The following is a 19,131-nucleotide window of genomic DNA, read 5'->3' as shown; positions in this document are numbered from 1 at the left end:
TAACTACTGCAGAACTTTGTTTAGGGGCAAAAATAAATCTTTCTTGTTGTGAAATCTGAACAAGTAAAAAATAATGACTAAGCACAATCAACAGTGCATTACACAAGATGAGTCAAAGATAACCAGGACTGGAATTAGTCTTAACTCTAGTGGGTTAGTATATTTTACTCCTTGTGCACACATTTTCTGCCCACATACACAAAACTCTACCCCTAGAACCTACTGTGATTTCAACAGTAGCAAAGATTGTCATTACATCACTTTTAAGGACACTCGTTTATTAAAATACAATAGTTAGGTCCCATGATTTCATAATCAAAAGAGTGTCAAAAAAGATGTAGAATTAACAGATTATCAAGGCCAATACATGCTTATGCAGCACACTATAAAGTAATGGTAGATGTAACATACAAGAGGAGAGAAGGTGTTGTATCTTCTAAGTTATATAAAACTGTACATTTATAAGTCACTGGGTAAGTATACTGTACACTTGCTAACTGTTGCCCATCTGTTATGCTGTGCTATGTGCGAGTTTTCAACCCCCTCATTCATCAATTCATTTATTTATCTATTTATTTCTCATCATTAAATTTATTTGTATAGCGCTTTTAACAATTCACATTGTCTCAAAGCATATATATATATATATATATATATATATATATATATATATATATATATATATATATATATATATATATGAAGAAGAAAAATAAGAATAAGAATAAATTAATAGATTAATCAATAGATTAATAAATTAATCATTTAAAGATTAAAATTAATTTAAAAGTATTCATTTAAAATTTTAAATACTATACATCTCTAACATCTATCCCTTATGAGCAAGCCGGAGGCAAAGGTGGCAAGGAAAAACTCCCTGGGATGATATTAGGAAGAAACATTGAAAGGAACCAGGCTCAGGAGAGAACCCATCCTGATTTGGGTGACACCGGACAGTAAATAATGTAAATGTAAATAATGTCCTTTCTACAACAGTTTGTAATTGTGCAACCGAGAGCTGCTGAGGAACTAATGAATTCAGCACAGACCCAACACTAATACCGTCTAATAAGTCTTTAAATGATTGCTGATAAAGACCAGAACATACAGCTAACTGATGCAACATTGGTTCAAAGAAGGCATGACGGTCTCAGGGTGGCTCCATCCACAAGAATCCAATGAGTAAATTGTCATATTCATCAGTCATATTCAGGGAGCACCCCAGGACCACCACTAGCCTGATATTATCTGGATGATGTATCAATCTACGCACAACAGTGACACTGTGTATCAGCCAGTACAGCATTGTTGTGACACTGTAGGGTAACTGCTGAGTTGAGAACAGTCATTTGAGCAAAAAAAATCCATTCTGCAGCTGTGGTTTTGTTATAAACTTACACTGATGAAGGGTTTGAGCAGGAATAGCACAATGTGTGAAAAACATAATCTCAGGTTCTAGTCTCTAATCATAGACCCAAAGGGACACCAGCAAGGTGGATGCATATAATATAGCGTTCACACTGTGCAAGCAATGCTGTTGGACTGGGACCACACCCACACACACACTACAATGTCAGTGTCACTGCTGTAGGGAGAACAGACCACCATTCTGATGCTAAAGATGATACACTTCCTGTAACTGTTGTATCAACAGTTACATCTGATGGTGATGCTACAATGGTGCATATATAGTAATGTACTGTAAAGGAGAAGGTACAGAACATTTTGAGCAGACAGGAAGGCTACTATAACACAAATAACCTATCTTTACAACTGTGGTAGAGAGAAAAGCATCTCAGACTGCACAACATGCTAGACCTTGATGTGGATATGCTACAACAGCTGATGAAACAAGAGTCTGAGGTGACGGTTCATTCAAACCGGACAGTTGTCCATATGTCAATTATGTACAAACATTGTAAAAGGCTTTGCCTGTACACTGGAATTATGATTAATATGATTGTCCACTGAGAAATCAGACAACACCACCAAGGTTGTCACAGGGTACACCAATAGCTTCCATACATTATTAACACTTTTGCAAAAAAGTGTTACTGAAAATGGATCAAAGCAAAAAGAAAGCTGATTTAAAAAAGCATAAAATTCAGACACACCATAAGATGATTTTGTTTTTTTGTTGTAAATAAGAAAATATTGTGTGTCTTTCACAATATCCAGAACCCTTCAAGAATATAAATAATTTTTTTTCTTTTCTAGAACATGGCCTCTTTCACAAAGGCCTTGTTCTCTCTTCCATCCTCATCAACAGTTAAGAGCTCGTAAGGGACTCAGTAACTCTGACTTGCTTGGAGATGTCACAGACTGAGGTCTCGAGAACACAGCTGCCTTTTCACAGACTTTCATTGTCATGCCCCAGGCTGCCTCCAGCACAAAGCAGGGTTTGCTAAAATGCAAAACCACAGCTCAGAATCTAGTCCGAATGGCTGCCAGTTATAGTGGTTTGACTTTGCTGCTCTGGATTCTGGTCCTCAACATCTCGGGTAAATAAAATAATTTGATGATTTTTTTTTTAAAGTGGTAAAGAATTTAAGATTAGCAATGACTTGTATTGTAAATGTCTTCTTTGTACTAACAATATATTACAGAAATTTGAGTTTCCTCTGCTAAATCTTGTACTGATGTTTCATGAAGCAGTCAGGCCGTTTTTGTCCCTGCATCATGCTGTTCACCTTAAATTTTCTTTGTATCCAACAGTTGCCAGATCATCAGAGACACCATTCAAGGTAACGGAGGGTAGCACCGTGATTCTGTCCTGTCAGTACTCTGTTAAGCAGCATGGCATGACCCACGTCTGCTGGGGTCGAGACTGTGGAACCTTTTGGTGCAATGACATCATCATTCAGACAGATGAAAGTGGGGTCATCTCAAAGGTCTCTGACAGGTACAGACTTATCGGAGATGTTCTCTCTGGACAAATGGACCTGGGGATCCAGCGGATACGACGGGCAGACAGCGGGCCATACTGCTGCAGGATAAATATAGATGGACTATTCAATGACAAGAAGGTGACCTACACTTTAAAGGTTATAAAAGGTAAATAAACTTTAAAGTTTATTTTAAGTTAAGTTTGAAGGCTTAATATTTTTTAAATCTTTATTTTTTCTTCCCTTTTATGTTCTTAAATGCTAGTGAATGTAAAACCCAAAGTTTTTACCATTATTTCCCAAAAGCTGCAGTGACAACAGTACCAACAACTACTACACTTCACACTACAGAACCACTGCAAACCCAGACAGGTGAGTAACATATTGGTTCTAACCATTTTTTAAGCTAGAACAATAAACCAGTAGATCATTCTTTAGAAATGGAATTGTTGCAGAATTGACATGTTCACCGCAGAACTATTTCTATGTCTATATCCATACTTTACTTTCACTTGTTTTTCGTATATCTAATACTGTTAACATTTATCAATTTACTGTTAACATTTACTAACAATTAAAAGAAATATCTTTTCTTTCCACTCACTGCATTTGACTCTCACTGACATGTTGCTAGGGTTAGGAGGTTTGACATGTTGCTCAGTTGCCTTGATGAAAATGGCACAACAATGTTCCAGTGGTATCTAATATTTTTCTTCTGTGAATATTTTCATACTTAAAAAAAAATAAAAAACAGCAATACATTAGAATAGCAGGAAATAGCTAACACTAGTAGTTGTGAGCTAACTATAGCAGGTGTGAGCTAACAATGTTTCCTCTCACTTGCCAAAATAGTGGGTTATTTTCTTGTTTTAAGTTTGAGGGTCAGTTTAGTTCAGGCAGACAGAGGAAACACTTGTCCTGAAACATAGAATTTGTCAAATATTAGTTAAGAACTCTTTATTAATTAATAAGAGTTAATGAGATTAGATAGCTAACTTAAGCTTTTTTTTTTAATCTACAAAGTATGCTTTTGTAACTAACACGATTAACTTGATAACTTGTCTTCAACGCTGCACTTTTCTAAAAATGCACGGGATTTGACAAATACTGTAAAGAAACATCTAGATATACCCTAATACATGATTGACTAGTAGTTTAAAACAAAGTCTTGTAAGATGCTCTTTCTGCATCATCAGAAAAAATTAAATGTCACCAACTGCTTTATCAGTGAGTCATCGAAAACCACACAGTCACTCTGTCAGTGTGAAACTCGGTGGGCTTCGAGGGAAGTGGTCTTCTGAGCATATGCATTTATACCCTTTTTTCTCCATAGTGTCTTCTGCCTCAGATCAGACCAGCAATGCACCATTTGACATTTCTGGACAAAACCTCACCCTGCACAATTCTAATTCTCTGGTGAGTATGACATATCTGAGTCACATCATTTATTATTTAACTGACTTCCTGACAAGCTTTAGGCAGTTTTAATTCACGCTTTCTGTGTGCTGTAGTCTGATGAAGCGATAGCAAGCATAACACTACAGATCAACATCCCCGTGCTGTCTCTGTCTCTCAGTCTGCTCTTGCTTTTGGCGGGGGCCTTGACCCTGCTGGCCTTTAAACGTACGTACCACTCTTATTCTGCCTTTTACCACGTAAAACCACTTATTTTTACAATGAGAAGTTCACTAATTTATTGTGATTGTGAAGCCTCATCTCGTGTATTGTTTTGCATTCAGGTGGGTTTCATACAAAGGTCATTGATAGTGGATGGTGAGTTGCAAAATAGCTTCTAGCTCATTTCTAACAAAGAGCTGATTGTGTAATATTATATTAACCCATTTTTCTGCTCCATGATTTAGTCTGTCAAAAGAGCCAAAACACATTGTTTACGAAATACGGACCAGAAGGCCAGTGGAGGAGAATATTTATATCCTGGAATAATTTTGCAGAGCGCACGCACACAAACACACACACACACTCACACACACACACACACACACACACACACACACAGATTATGCAATGTTGCTTTTTTAAAATCTGTTTACATGATTATGTTTTAATATAATCTTAAAAGAGTGAAATCATATCAAGTGGACAGATCTGAAATCTAAGAATATTTACCTAATAAATGTCAAGATTCAAGATTATTAGGCCTATTTGGAGACAGATTTACTTGGAGACATTCATTTGTTTCATTCTCAGATCGTTTTACATACAGTATTTCATGTGTTTATTTCTTAACATAAGTAAAATTATGAAATCTGTGTGTCTATGTTCTGAACCATGAATTAAATCATTTGCCTTTTAAGCCACAAAAAGTGTAACGCTTTCTTCCACAAACAGAATTAACATGAACAGTTGTGCTGCGCTATGCTTTTGTTTGGATAATGCCCTATGATGGCTTGCTTTAAGTTGGTTAACTATTCACTGTAAATGCTCACTGCATAGCATCGTCGATATGGCTCTGTAAAGCCTACATAATGCTCTACATATATATAATGTATTTTCATTCAACAATTGGCTGCCTGTCTCATTCTTATGTAGTAGTAAAAGAGCTAAAACCTTTTAGCTGAAGTTGTTGCTGCTTAGTCTGTTCATTATTCATTTGTGATACTTTAAACGTCAGTGAATGAGTTACAGTAGAGACTTTTACTTCAGATGGCTGTTATTTCAAGAGGTTTTCGATGCATTTAGCTTTTTCTTTGTTTCTTTTATGTTCCAATATCTAACATTAATTATTCATTCATTCATTCATCTTCTACCGCTTATCCGAACTACCTCGGGTCATGGGGAGCCTGTGCCTATCTCAGGCGTCATTGGGCATCAAGGCAGGATACACCCTGGACGGAGTGCCAACCCATCGCAGGGCACACACATACTCTCATTCACTCACGCAATCACACACACACTACGGACAATTTTCCAGAGATGCCAATCAACCTACCATGCATGTCTTTGGACCGGGGGAGGAAACCGGAGTACCCGGAGGAAACGGGGCACGGGGAGAACATGCAAACTCCACACACACAAGGTGGAGGCGGGAATCGATCCCCAACCTTGGAGGTGTGAGGCGAACGTGCTAACCACTAAGCCACCGTGCCCCCCTAACATTAATTACTTTCTCTAAAATATAAAGTAGCCTAGATTATTGTCCTAGCTTTTTGCCCTAACTTTAAAAGCTAATTCAAAAATGTTGCTAACATGGAAATCTTAGCAGAAAGAGGATAAAACAAAATGTAAAACAATATATATATATATATGTGTGTGTGTGTGTGTGTGTATATATACATTTTTTTTTTTTTTTTTTTTTGAAGAGAGAGAGAGTAAGACCACAGTCCTTCTGTAGTGATTTCTGTGGACTTCACTAAAGCTCAACCACTTTCATTTATTAACTGATGACTGCTATGACAAAACTGATAAGTGTCATTTTGGGTGACTCTTTATCAGCAAAGCAGCATGTTGGTACCGCTGCAATAAGGCTAACTTCAGGGTTTAATTTAACTAGATATATAATCTGTGTATTTCTGTTATAATACTCTGTGATTTTGTAGATTAATTTTGCTGTTCATATATAAATATCTACCAGTCTCTCTCACTCTCTCTCTATCTCTCTCTCTCTCTCCCTATAGAACACATAAATATAACTATATAAACACAAATCTAAATCTAATCTATATTGTCCCCACATTGCCACCCATAACAGCAAAAGTGCTTTTATATTTATGTATATACACGTACATATTTAATAAAATCCAAGAAAAAGACCAAGATACAGGACATGTTAGTAGGTTCACCCTAGTAAGTTTGCAATTGAAAGTGCAGGCTCATTTAAAGTCACAGTGATGTGAAAGAAACTAATAAACACCAAGGGTTTATTATTAATTATCCACTCCTGGGGTAAAATTTTCAATACAAGTCAAATCCAACAGTAATTCATACATGATGCATGAGCTGTCCTTTTCAGTGCCATTTTAGTCTTGTTTAGTGTGGTGTTTCTTTGTATATATGATTGAAATATAGTTGTAAATAGTTGCTCTCAAGTCTCGAGCCAGTGCTAAATATTTGACTCTTCTGTATATTTTCATTTTTATTATACAGCATTGTGAAGCACGTTACCCTAAAACGAATGGTTTCTTACAGAAATAAAGGAAAGTGTAGTTTTCGTTAGAAAACCGGCTGTCTGGTGACTTTATATACTATTGTTTAATTATGTGCTGCTTTATGCCACTTTTGGGAAACACTGAACATTAATACTCAATGTTCTGATTTAATAGTGACTGACTTGTTAGTGCACTATACTACAGCACCCTCTACTGAATAAACGTTGCAAATGAAAAATAGTCTACAGTTAAAAAACAAATTATTGTACTGTATATGTTACATTCAGACAATAGGATCATCTGCATCAATCATCTGTTCATTTATTTCTTCATTTTTGGAGTATTTGGTTTAGACTAGTTGTGTGAGGTGTGCATTAAAACTAGAATCCCATGGCATGCAGCAGTCACATGACATGAAGTATTTTATTATGCCAGAAGGAGCAAGCAGACAGATATGAGGCTTGTGGCAAAGACAAAGAAAGCCCATGTTAGTTAAGATGCAATATATTATAGCATTCATCCCTAGTAACTGCCTGTGCAGGTGCAAAATAAAAAACATATAGTTGGGGTATAAGAACTGTCCTAGCCTGAAATCACAGACCATGCAAAAGGTCTTGCCAATTTTACAGTTCCAGTTCAGCCCAAAGCTGTTCAGTGGGGTTGAAGTCAGGACTCCAACATCTTCCTAGAGCTTCCAAAGTGAACAGGAGCATTGTCAAGCTGGAACAGGTTTAGGAATTTTAACTCCATTGAAGGAAAATCGTAAAGCTACAGCATAAAAAGACATTCTAGACAACTCTGGGCTTCTAATTTTCTGGCAACAGATTTTTGAAGAACCATTTATGGGTGTGATGGTCAGGTGACCAAAAACCTTTGGCCATTTAGTGTATATGAAGAGCGTATAAAAAAACATGAGGGGGGTTAATGTGCGTTTGGATGGGGGCCTGTAGATTTAATGTCACTGTATTTAAATAAAATTGGCCACATTTGGTGTCTGTGACGTGACATACGGCTAAGTATGGTGACCCATTCTCAGAATTTGTTCTCTGCGTTTAACCCATCCAAAGTGCACACACACAGCAGTGAACACACACCCGGAGCAGTGGGCAGCCATTTATGCTGTGGCGCCCGGGGAGCAGTTGGGGGGGGTTGGTGCCTTGCTCAAGGGCACCTCAGTGGTGGCTGGCCCGAGACTCGAACCCACAATCTTAGGGTTAGGAGACAGACTCTCTAACCATTAGGCCACAGCTTCCCCCACTTTTTTTTTTAATTGTAGCACATGGTGAGACACTGTTGATTGTGATAACTGTGTGTATTGTGCTGTGCTATGCATTTTTTTAAGCTAAACAGCGCTATATAGATGCTACCAGGAAACAATTGGACTGTCTATAATGGCCAGACAACTTTCTTGAGACCCAGCATTTTCTGTATTCTCAGTCACGCTCTGAGAATTGCTATAGCAATAAGAGATTATAGTTAGAGACATCAAGTTAATCAAGGGATAAAATATAAAAAACAGTAACCAACGGTTAAATTTATTGACAGATAAATAAATAATGATACATTAAAATAGGTCTGTCAGTTTTTCTAAATAGTTACTGAAGAGTGTTTATTTTTGGCTGAAGTACCGTCATGTGCTTCAGTGTCCATAAAAAAAACAACCAATTAAAACATCAAATATACTAGATACTAAAGGTCTTTGTCCAACTTAAACATTTTTCACATTTTATAGTGTTACAACCTGGAATCAAAATGAACACCACATTGAATATACATAAAATATCCCATAATATTCAAGCAGGAAAGGTTGGTTTAGTGGTTAGCATGTTTGGCTAACACCTGGCACAATAAGGTTTCTGTCCTAAATACCACTCAATAAATGTGTTTTTTTTTTTGTTGTTGTTGTTGTTTTGTCTAGAGGCTGCTGTGTGTAATAAAAAAATCCCAGGAGATCAGCAAAAAAAACTGAAACTCAAAAAAAAAATTGATAGAAAAAAATAAAAGCAAAATTAGCAAGAATCTGAAGCACATTATCTCATTATCATTCTCAAAATCGTGTGTACATTTTATACATTAATGTTTTATTTTATTAAATACTTTTGCCAAAAAAAATCAATACAAAATCATTCAAAGAGAAAATAAAAATGACAAAACTTACAAGTTCTCTTCCCAGGATCTTTAGGAAACTTGCTGAACATATATAAATTCTCAGGTGGAGAATTTGTTCAGGTAACAGAGTCAAGCAAACTGAAAAGTACAATTTTCAGAACATATAATGGATGACTAACAGAAAAAAGCTGTTTCGTAACATGAAATGAACATAATGCTTTTAGTATATTTTTGATTTGATATTATTAGTGTTTATATTTATTTTATTATAGGCAAATGCTATTTTCTAACTGCTTTTAGATTTACATGACATGTATTTTTACATATAAAATAGTAAATAGCACCTTAATCAGAGAATCCCACAACCCTAAAATTGTAGGAGATACTTGAAATACAAGTCTGAAATACAAGTTGAAATGCAGGACCTTTTTAAAATAGACTCTCCTTAATAGGAAATAGTGCGAGATTTCTTTCATAAGTGTTGCTGAGTCGGTGTGAAATGGAGAACCAAGGTGTTAGACTATCAATCGGAAGGTTGTGGGTTCAAATCCCAGATCCACCAAGCTGCCGCCCCTAAGGACCTTAACTCTCAATTACTCAGCTGTATAAAATGAGATAAAGATGTAAGCTGCTCTGGACAAGGGTGTCTACCAAATGCCATAAATGCATAAATAGGTTTCCTGGAAAATATTTGTTGAATGCACAGATCACAGTGCCCTGTAGTACACTAGTGCACACGTGGATGAATGGAAGTGCATAACAGCGAACGGTCAGAGTTGTTGTTCACGTCCAAGCAGAATAAAACACCTCCATTTTCCAGGATGACGTCTGTACGGTACATGAAGCTTAATCTTTCACGTCACCTGTTCAGCGAGCATGCTGGATTACCGGGACACACAGGAAATCTCAGAAAGGTGTGGGATTATGTGAAAACAGCAACAACCACAAACCTCAAAAACCACAAACTCGAGCTGAATTATATCCAATCAGCAAAAGCCTGGGCTTAAATTGACAAACATGAAATATTCAAGAAATCCTTACCTGACAGCACTGGGGAAGGAAATGCCATGTCAGGTGGTTGTTTTTTTTTTTTTTTTTAATTCCTTTTTTCTTTCCATTTGAAACAGAAACAAAATGAATCTGGAACACACTCGACACCTGGCATTTGACTTTCTCTATAAAATAATTTCAAATAAACTTTATTTATGCATAAACTGAATCAGAACTTTCAATCTTATTACACATACAACAGAAAAAGACAGAAAAAAAATACCTTCCACCCTTCAAGGTACCATCTTCAGTCAATCTGTCAATTTCAAACAAATACTGTACAATGCGACGTGTTCGGCATTTCAGTGCGCCCTCAGAATTCAGTGGCTGGGGTTTTTTTTTTCTGTTTCTGCCTCAAATACAGTGCATAACTCAATGTACACTCAACGTATTCAGTTTTTAGAGGAATGCATTGTACAGGTTAAAAGATAAAAAAGAGACAGCAAAAAAGTAACAGTAAGAAGGACAACAGATACACAAGTCATTTCCTTCAAGAGTCTTTTTGATAAAGAAAAAAGGCATCTTAAGGCTTATGCTGAATTAGATATACTTTTTCTCAGGAAGTAGAAAGGCCCAAAGAGTAAAGTACAGCTCTCATGTTGACCTTTTTTTTTTTAATTATTATTCAAACTGAACAAAACACTGTTATTCATAACTATCATCCACGAAAGACTATTCCTACTAAGAAAACATTTTGAGAGAAAAAAAAAAAGACAAGAAAAGAAAGACCGCAAGAAGCTCAATCTTCTGTCTTTCATGATTTTTTATTTAGAGAACGTCTAAATTTCCTAGCGAGTGTTCACCAGCGGCCTAATATTCACATCCTTAGAGTATCTTTGCAACTGATTCTGGAATGTTATATGATATTGGGTCAAAATCCATAACCAACTGCATTAACCTGTAATAACTGCTACTAGTCAACATGTCTTCATTAATGCATCAATGAGATTTTATACACCTGCACAGCTCGGGAAAGAGCAGCAGAGTTCCTGAGAGGCCTGCCAGTGTAGCAGGTGGTGAACAAATGGGTTGAATGCTGGCAATGCAAAAGAGAGGGGGTGAAGAGGGAGGTGGAGTTGGGGCATCCATTTTATGGGGTTTTTTTTAATTCTCCTCAATGAGAGTAATGTCTAATTCTGTACAATCCCTCTCGAAAACACTTTGCTGTCCTCCGTCACGGGACGAGTCTGCCTCTTCTCTCTCCTCCTCTTCCTCCTCTTCATCGCTTTCGCTTAGTGGTCCGATACTCGTCCTTCCTAAACCTTCAGCAGGTGAACATGACCCTCTGAAGTCTCCAAAAAAAGGTTCGAGGCCCATGCAGAGGTCACCTCCACAGGCAAGTCTACCGCGGTCCAAACAGCTGAGGGGATCTGTGCTTCGAGTCTGATGGGGGAAACAAAAAGGTACGTAAGAACACTAAGAAGCAGTAGAGTAGGTCTGCTGCAGTTCAATTAGACATGACCTCGATTCAAAATACTTGAACTGACAAATCACAAGCACAGGATTCTTCTTTTAAACTCCTACCAGTGAAGACACATACATAATTATTTTCTATGATGGCTGTACTCATGTCTGACGCACATGAATCGAAGAGGGCTTTGGCTGAGGGGATGTTAAGTTTTAAGGTGTTGGACTACAGATTGGAATGTTGTGAGCTTGAATCCCAGGTTCACCAAGCTGCCACTGATGGACCCCCGAGCAAGGCCCTTAACCCTCAGTTGCTCAATTGTATAAAAAAAAAGAGATAAAAAATATAAGTCACTCTACCTAATACTGTAAATGTAAAAGGTTGAATGTGTGTTGTGACGATGTCACGTGACACATCTTGACCCAAATTTCTTACAAAATCCTGAGTAGCATAACAAAAAGACTATCAAATGAAACAACTGTGATATTGAATGAAAAGCAATATGACGTTTCCATGGATAAAACAAGCCAGCCTCTTATATCTGTAACTCACAATCTGACCAGAACATTAACTGCTCTTCTAGGCACTACAGTACTAGACACTACAGTACATTAACAGCAAACTGACTAACTGTCTAATTAATTTTATGTTCCTTATATTTATTTGCCCACTGGAGAGTCATCACTGTTATTGAGTTCCAGTTTGAATTCCTTGCTCTACTAATACAATAATACATGTAGCATGTGTAAACTAAAGCCTGAGTCAGGTTAGAGTGCCACTGTGTTTGCTCACTACTTAGGGTGGTCCAACCTGCACTACTATAAACATCATAATCGAAGCGCACTCCTTGTCTTTTTGTTGTATATAACGTTGCCCGAAAAAATCTGAACTCTGTGTCTCTTGCTCAGTGGGTCATCCTGTGAAGGATAAGCCACCACACACGTTTAATAAGCTATTTTTATTAATAATTTTGTGAATTTTATGTAGCATTCTGCTATTACAGATCACCACAACCTCTAGAAAACACTTGTTGAAATGTGATTAAAAACTTTTTCAAATGGCAGCTTTCGTAAAGCTTTTTAAAACTCTCTCTCACACAATCACAAGAAATGTGTTTATACACAGAAAATTAAAAATTACCTGTGTCATTTTTGCGAAGTCTAGCACAGGCCTTGCACATGGTCTGTCCGGGTCCCTGCGACGCTTTAGGCCAGGCTTGAGCAGGAGGAGGTCACATGGCTGAGAGTGACAGCGTGGAAGTTGAGGAGGAAGAGCACGGCGCACGGAAGATGGAGTGCTGCACGCGGAGGACGGCGAGGCGGGCACGGCCGGAGGATGGGACGCAGGCTGTAGGGGTGCCTGGGGCGGAGGAAGGAAGTGTGCGGCAGCTTCGCGGATGAGCACGGGAGACAGCGAGAAGCGGCGCTGTGGAGGAGGAGGAGGATGAAGAGGAGATGGAGAGGAAGAGCATGAGGAAGCGGAAGGGAAGAAGCAGCAACAGGCACCGCCTCCGGCTGCGTCACTCGGGTCCCAGGGGAAACTCCATGGTAGCGGGGAATCTGGGGAAAGGGCCAAGCTGAAGAAAGTGGGGCTCGAGGAAGAATGCAGAGAAGAATTAAGAGAGGAACTGGGGGCACGCAGCGGACACGGCCCCCCCGCGCCCCCTCCACTGTGGCATCGGCGGTTCACTGGTGTCCAAACCTTGGAGGCACTTGGCCGCCAGGTGTACCGGCAGCGTGAGAGGTCCTCCGGCACAGACAGCGAACGACAGTGGCGTTTTGGGGGTGGCGGGGGGGGAGGCGGTGGCCCGGGAAAAGACAGGTCCGTCACAGAGGTGCTCGGGGCGAGCGGACGATTCAGGTTGTCCCCCTCCGGCAGGTGGGAAGTAGAAGGTCCCAGAGGCACAGGGCCGGGGGGGAAGCTGGAACTCAACACGCCCTGCAAACCAGAACTTGAGGAAGGGCAGAGTTGCCAATAACTGCTTTCTGTGAAAGAAAAAAAACAAAGCTGCATCAGTTTTACCCTCAGAAACAAGTGCTGTTGTTTCACATCCCACCTACACAAACCTTTCACCAAACTTATTGCCTCATTAAATATGAGCGGCCTAACAAGTGAAGCTTCAATTCACACAGATGGGGTCTTGATTTTACAGATTTATCAGGCTTTTCCCACGCAAAGCATTGTTTTTACATTAACACAGGTGGTCAGACATGGAACTTGAGTCACAGACAAAAATATTAACAAGAACATTTAGTAAAACTCACCAGGCATCAATCCATCTGTGGACCAGCAGGTTTCAGCATGGCTGTGATGATCGTGCAAAGGCTGGGAATGTTATGAAAAGAAATAACATCGTTATATAAGAAAGAAAGGATCTTTGTGCTTTTGTATTTAATATCAGCACTAAAAGAAGATCCAAACCAAACTTTACCAGCTGTTGTGGTTAGTGCTAAAGCTGTGGATTAGCATCACCATAGCTCAGTGTGTGTGAAGCTCCAAAGTGAGGTCAAAGAGCAGCTGAGTGAATCACATAGCAATGGACTTCTCTTCAGCATCTCCTCAGAGAACTCAAGCCCAGCCAGTTTGAAACAGCTTCATGATCACCTGGGGAAATGGGAGAGGCAGAATCACACACTGCTCAGACACAGATTAGACTCAGGACGGCATACACACACCAGGATGAATCAAAAAATCATTCCGGATTACAATGAATGATTTTCTGATTTTACTGGTAAAAGTTCTGGAGGTGTTAGAAATGGTTTTATTTAAATTTTAGGTGCTTTGCTAAGACACTTATCTATAAGCCACCACTAGGCAGATGTACTAAAAATAGACAAAAATCACAAATACAGTCACAGAAATAATGAAATGTAAAGGAATGGGGGAAAAACTGAGCAGCAAAAAAAATTGCCTTAAGTTCACTTTGAAAAACAATTTTTTTGTTACAGAATTTTTACTAGGCTTGTTTCATACAGTGTGACAAATAAGAATCTGCGGTAATCAGAGTCTAAACTGGCCTTAATCAGTAAATCTGATTTTTTAACCCTGTCCTAATAACAAATTAACAAGCTCGCTTATTTTTACTGTAGTCAATTTTGCCATCAAGAATATTAACGCATCTATTATCTGTATCCTACACAGGGTTAACACGGATCTTAGACACTATCCCAAGGGACTCAGGGTACAAGGCAGTTTACCATCCCATTACAGCACACTAAGCATGATGTGGTGTGCTCAGTGTGTCCTGTATACACTAATTATATAGGATAGGACAACACTGTAGACCTTACATACTGTGAATTACTCTCCATGTGATCCAGACATGTCATTATGAAACATAAATGTTATGAATACAAGTAGATTGCATAAATATTCACCTGTTTCCATCAGTTTCCAACTGATGTCATAATCAGTTTGACAGAATTTACCTGTGTGCAATTAAAGGCCCAAGAGTTTGCTCTAGAACATAACTAAAAAGCATCGAAAAGCAAAAGATCAGGAAAAAGATCTAGCAGTAATAATCAAACAGGGGTTGGGGATTTTTTTAAAAACAATTAACAGTAGTGCAAAATAAAATAAAATAAAATCTCAAATTTAGTGAATACTTACGAAAAAAAAGTTATGTTAAGTATCAAACACAATCGTCTTACTTTGGGGAAAAAAAAAGTACTCAAATGGTTAAATGTGTTCTGATATCTCCATCATGGATTATTTTTATATAAAGGCTAGTCATGCTTCTGAATATATTTAGCACAGACAACAGACACGATGGACGAGACAGGCCTACACTACATTTGGTGCTAGGAGTTTCCACAGTTCTCAAAAGTCTTCGGTGCAGCTCTAGACTATCCCAGGCCCACTAAAGCCAAAGCTATTTTGTATTTGTACACACATTTATGGTGATTCCTTTGAAGTGAGTGGAACACGTGATTAAATTAGTCATTATGCTTTCTCTATTATTCATAACCGAGTTCATGGTTGCCATTTTAGCAGTTTACACACTTTTGATCCTAGTATAAAGAGCACTGTCTGGTACTGTTAAATAGGGTTCGTGTTATGTCACAGTTCATTATGGTGTATGATCCGACTGTTACTTCACCAAATACCAATGAAAATACATTTCCATTACGGTCTGTTTTTTGTTAACCTGACCAAGTTAGTTGCTCCGGTGCTCATCCTGAATCATGCCGCAGTTTCTTTTCTGCATAATCTACTACTGTTGGATTGGACATGTCACATAACTCTCCAAGCTCATGACTTTATCCTCCATGGTGGTCAAACACACAGACAATGGGATTACTGACCAAATCAAAACAAAATGTACTTTTTGGCGAAGCAATTCTGCACACTGTTAGATTTTCTCCAGCACAATACGTTTCCTCACAGTAACTACTGCAGTAGTTGTTTTTTTGTAAAAGTATCCGTCGATAAAGAAAAGCAAGTAAGGGATAGGATGTTTTTGTTTTTTATATATAATTGTGAGTAAAGTAACTTTTGTATGAAATTTCATATTCCATTAAATTTTGTAGATCATTATAGGTTATCACAGTGTATAACGTTTTAAACCTTAACACCCCTCCTATGAAAAATGCTCTTGATAAGACTATCAAATAAACGTTTGAATGTTTTCTGCACCTGAACAGGATGTTTGGATGAGTGTAAGAATATCAAAGATGTCTGCAGGTTGAGTTTTTGCTCTTTTGAAGACCCTGATGCCATTTCCTTTCAACCTCTAGATAACATTGAGACTTCTGTACCTTATGTACACGTCTTTAATCGCATTCCAGTGTTTAGAATGGCCTCAGACTAAATGTTAGAGGGGAAGATGATGTGAAACCCATCCTAACGAGGCAGGACAAGTCACATGTCCAGAAATCCTGATTTGAAACCACATATTACATTTACATTTCTGTCATTTAGCAGATGCCCTTATCCAGAGTGACTTACAATTTATTTCAATTCATACAACTGAGCAATTGAGGGTTAAGGGCCTTGATAAGGGGCCCAGCAGTGAACCTGGGATTTGAACCCATGACCTTCTGTTCAGTAGTCCAACACCTTAACTACTAGGCTAACCACATCTGCCTTCATATTATGGAGCAAAAATCTGAACATAAGAGTTGTTATGTTTCTGTTTTGTCTCAAGTTCTAAAGTAGTTTCCTGTCTAAAAATAGCCACAGAGCCAAATGTATAGAAACTACTAGATCTGAGTGACTTGAAATATCTTGATACCAAGTCATATACAACACCTAATACAGCGCATCTCATTATTTTCCTAATTTTTATATCTCAAAACAAACAAACAAAAAAAAAAAAAAACAGACCAAAGCCTATAATTAACTGCTAATGAACCGGAAGTGACGGAGATGTAGAAAAAACCCAGTCAAATGGCAGCCTGCCTAGACAGTCATCTTGATAAACCGTCTAGAAAAAAAAATAACACCCTGTCGTTCATTTTTCAAATGACATTTAAAAACAAAAAAAAGGCTTAAAGACGTGTTTGCTGTTGCATTCCTCTCACATGTGTATCTTAGCATTGCACTGATTCATTTAGCTAGCTAAAGACAATACTGCGGTCAAAGCCATGTCATGTTTGTGCTGCAAAAACGAGTAAAGCATCATTAATATAACAAGACAACAAGTCATTTATGATGTTAGTCTAACAAAGCAATTCTATCAAAAGCAACATAACCCTTTCGTCCAGATCCGTGTGATATCGTCACATAAACACCACAGATTCACAAGCTGCCTATTAGGATGGCAATAAACATGGCTGACATCACAGTATGTACATATCGATATATACAGTATATCGGGATGCTAGGTTTATGGCTATATGATATACGAACAAATAGCTAAGTAAGATACACAAATGATCTAGAAATGACACGCAAGGTATGAAGTCATTTTAGCTGGTGAATCTGAGCAGAATAAGGGATGAGCATTAGGTTTATCTGACTGCCTAGAAAGCAGCAGCAGCGCTCACAAGCACAGGCCCTGAATCAGTCCAGCCATTCAGAGCCTGCTAGTTATCAGGCGAAGCAAACGTGTCTCCTAAATAAACAACGCTTTAATCACATCCTATACGTATAACAGCTACGTATAATCATTAACAATCACCTCCGAGTGCAAAAAATGAGCATTAGCAATTTCTTAAGCTAAAACAATAACAAAAACAACAACATGCATCTGTATTGTGTATGAAAGCGGTTAATTGACACCACACACGATAACACACGCATTATAGACGATTTTATGGACGTTATTTCTTTTCTCTGACTTACCTTGCGAGCATTCTAGGATATATTGACATGTTTTATCAGGCCAGACGGATAAATACGGTGTATTATTGCTAGCATGAGCTCAACCGATTCAGACACAACAGCTTCGCTAGCTAACCAGTGCCGTTAGTGAGCTATTGTGAATAGCCGTCCTCTTTATGCACACAAACCTCTATAATAACGTCCAGGATTCAACACTAATGACCGATAGAAACGACTGAGGGATTATAAAGATTTGCGACTCGGATTTCGACATTTGTCCGTTTTGTCACTGCTAGTAAAACTGAGAGAAACGGTTGTAGAAATTCACTAGTGTGTATCCGCAGAGGCGAGCTACCCCCCTCCCCGCCCCCGCTGGAGCGCGCGGCCGCGCAAAGCGAACGCGCGCTTGCACATGTCATCCATTTCGGCTGCTGAACACAGTGATGTTATTAGCACGTGCAGAGCCGATCGTGACCTCCCTGGGGCCCTAAGCAAAATTCTGCTAAGGGGCCCTCCTACCTGACCCGTGAGCCATGTAAACCATTTGCCACACATTCACACTTGCACTGGCAGCACTGCACAGCTAATTTAGCTAGTCAGATAGAGACTAGAGACAGAATCACATCAACTTAACTTTACTATTATTTGCTCTTGCTGACATCAAACTTGAAGAGAACACAGGTTTACCTGATTGCCGTTCTCGCATTTCAGATGGATAGCTCCGCTTCATATTGTCATCTACACAGTAAACATTAACACGCGCTGTAAAATGAGGCAGGGGGAGGCGGGGCCTTGCGTAATTTGCGGGGCCCTACGCAACTTGCGTAATGAGCGTATAGGGCCGATCGGCTCTGACGTGTATAAAAATGTTTTTATTTAAAAGTGAATAGTCATAAAGTGAATACAGTGTATTTAAGGAACAAACCACTTGAGGGCGTGCTGTAAAAGGAAATTAATCAACACAGAATCAGAATCAGAACACACAAGGAATTTGGCTCCAGCTGTTCCAGCTGTCTTTTCAACACAGGCCAAGCTGTCTCAGTGTTAGGAGTTTAAATTTAGTAAAATTGAGACATTTTTTGGATATTATAGAAGATTTAACACTTTCTCAGCAAACAGAATCAATAATGCAACATCACCAGGTAAGAAGTGACATCTTTTGAAAACTATAGTTATTCTCTAATTAGAATTTTGTTGGTTAAATTTAAAAGCACAGTCTTTACATGCAGTAAAATTCTAGTTTTTTAAGAGTACAATTATAAGAGTAGAATTAGAATAAAAACAGAGGAGAAAAAACATGTACAGAATA

The 19,131-nt window shown here is 38.4% G+C and overlaps 2 protein-coding genes across 2 annotated transcripts; one reads left to right on the top strand and one right to left on the bottom strand.

The window, feature by feature from the left end:
• The first annotated feature begins 882 nt into the window (after positions 1-882).
• On the top strand, positions 883-5,322 carry timd4 (T cell immunoglobulin and mucin domain containing 4). The gene is given in 9 exon segments (XM_060891597.1): positions 883-956; positions 2,313-2,397; positions 2,399-2,501; positions 2,716-3,054; positions 3,192-3,257; positions 4,219-4,301; positions 4,397-4,508; positions 4,625-4,658; positions 4,748-5,322. Coding segments are annotated over 9 exon segments (978 nt in total). The 3' UTR covers positions 4,830-5,322.
• Positions 5,323-10,264: 4,942 nt separating this feature from the next.
• fam53c (family with sequence similarity 53 member C) lies at positions 10,265-18,217 on the bottom strand. Its single transcript, XM_060890992.1, has 5 exons — positions 17,844-18,217; positions 13,990-14,162; positions 13,823-13,883; positions 12,699-13,543; positions 10,265-11,533 (listed from the first exon to the last, which is right to left on the bottom strand). Exons 3-5 carry the CDS (start codon positions 13,827-13,829, stop codon positions 11,255-11,257), a joined length of 1,131 nt encoding a protein of 376 aa, XP_060746975.1. The 5' UTR covers positions 13,830-13,883; positions 13,990-14,162; positions 17,844-18,217; the 3' UTR covers positions 10,265-11,254.
• Positions 18,218-19,131: the final 914 nt, after the last annotated feature.

Source organism: Tachysurus vachellii, chromosome 17 (genome assembly GCF_030014155.1).
Source record: "Tachysurus vachellii isolate PV-2020 chromosome 17, HZAU_Pvac_v1, whole genome shotgun sequence".
Classification (NCBI taxonomy): Eukaryota; Metazoa; Chordata; class Actinopteri; order Siluriformes; family Bagridae; genus Tachysurus; species Tachysurus vachellii.
This window is presented reverse-complemented; position numbering and strand designations above follow the sequence as displayed.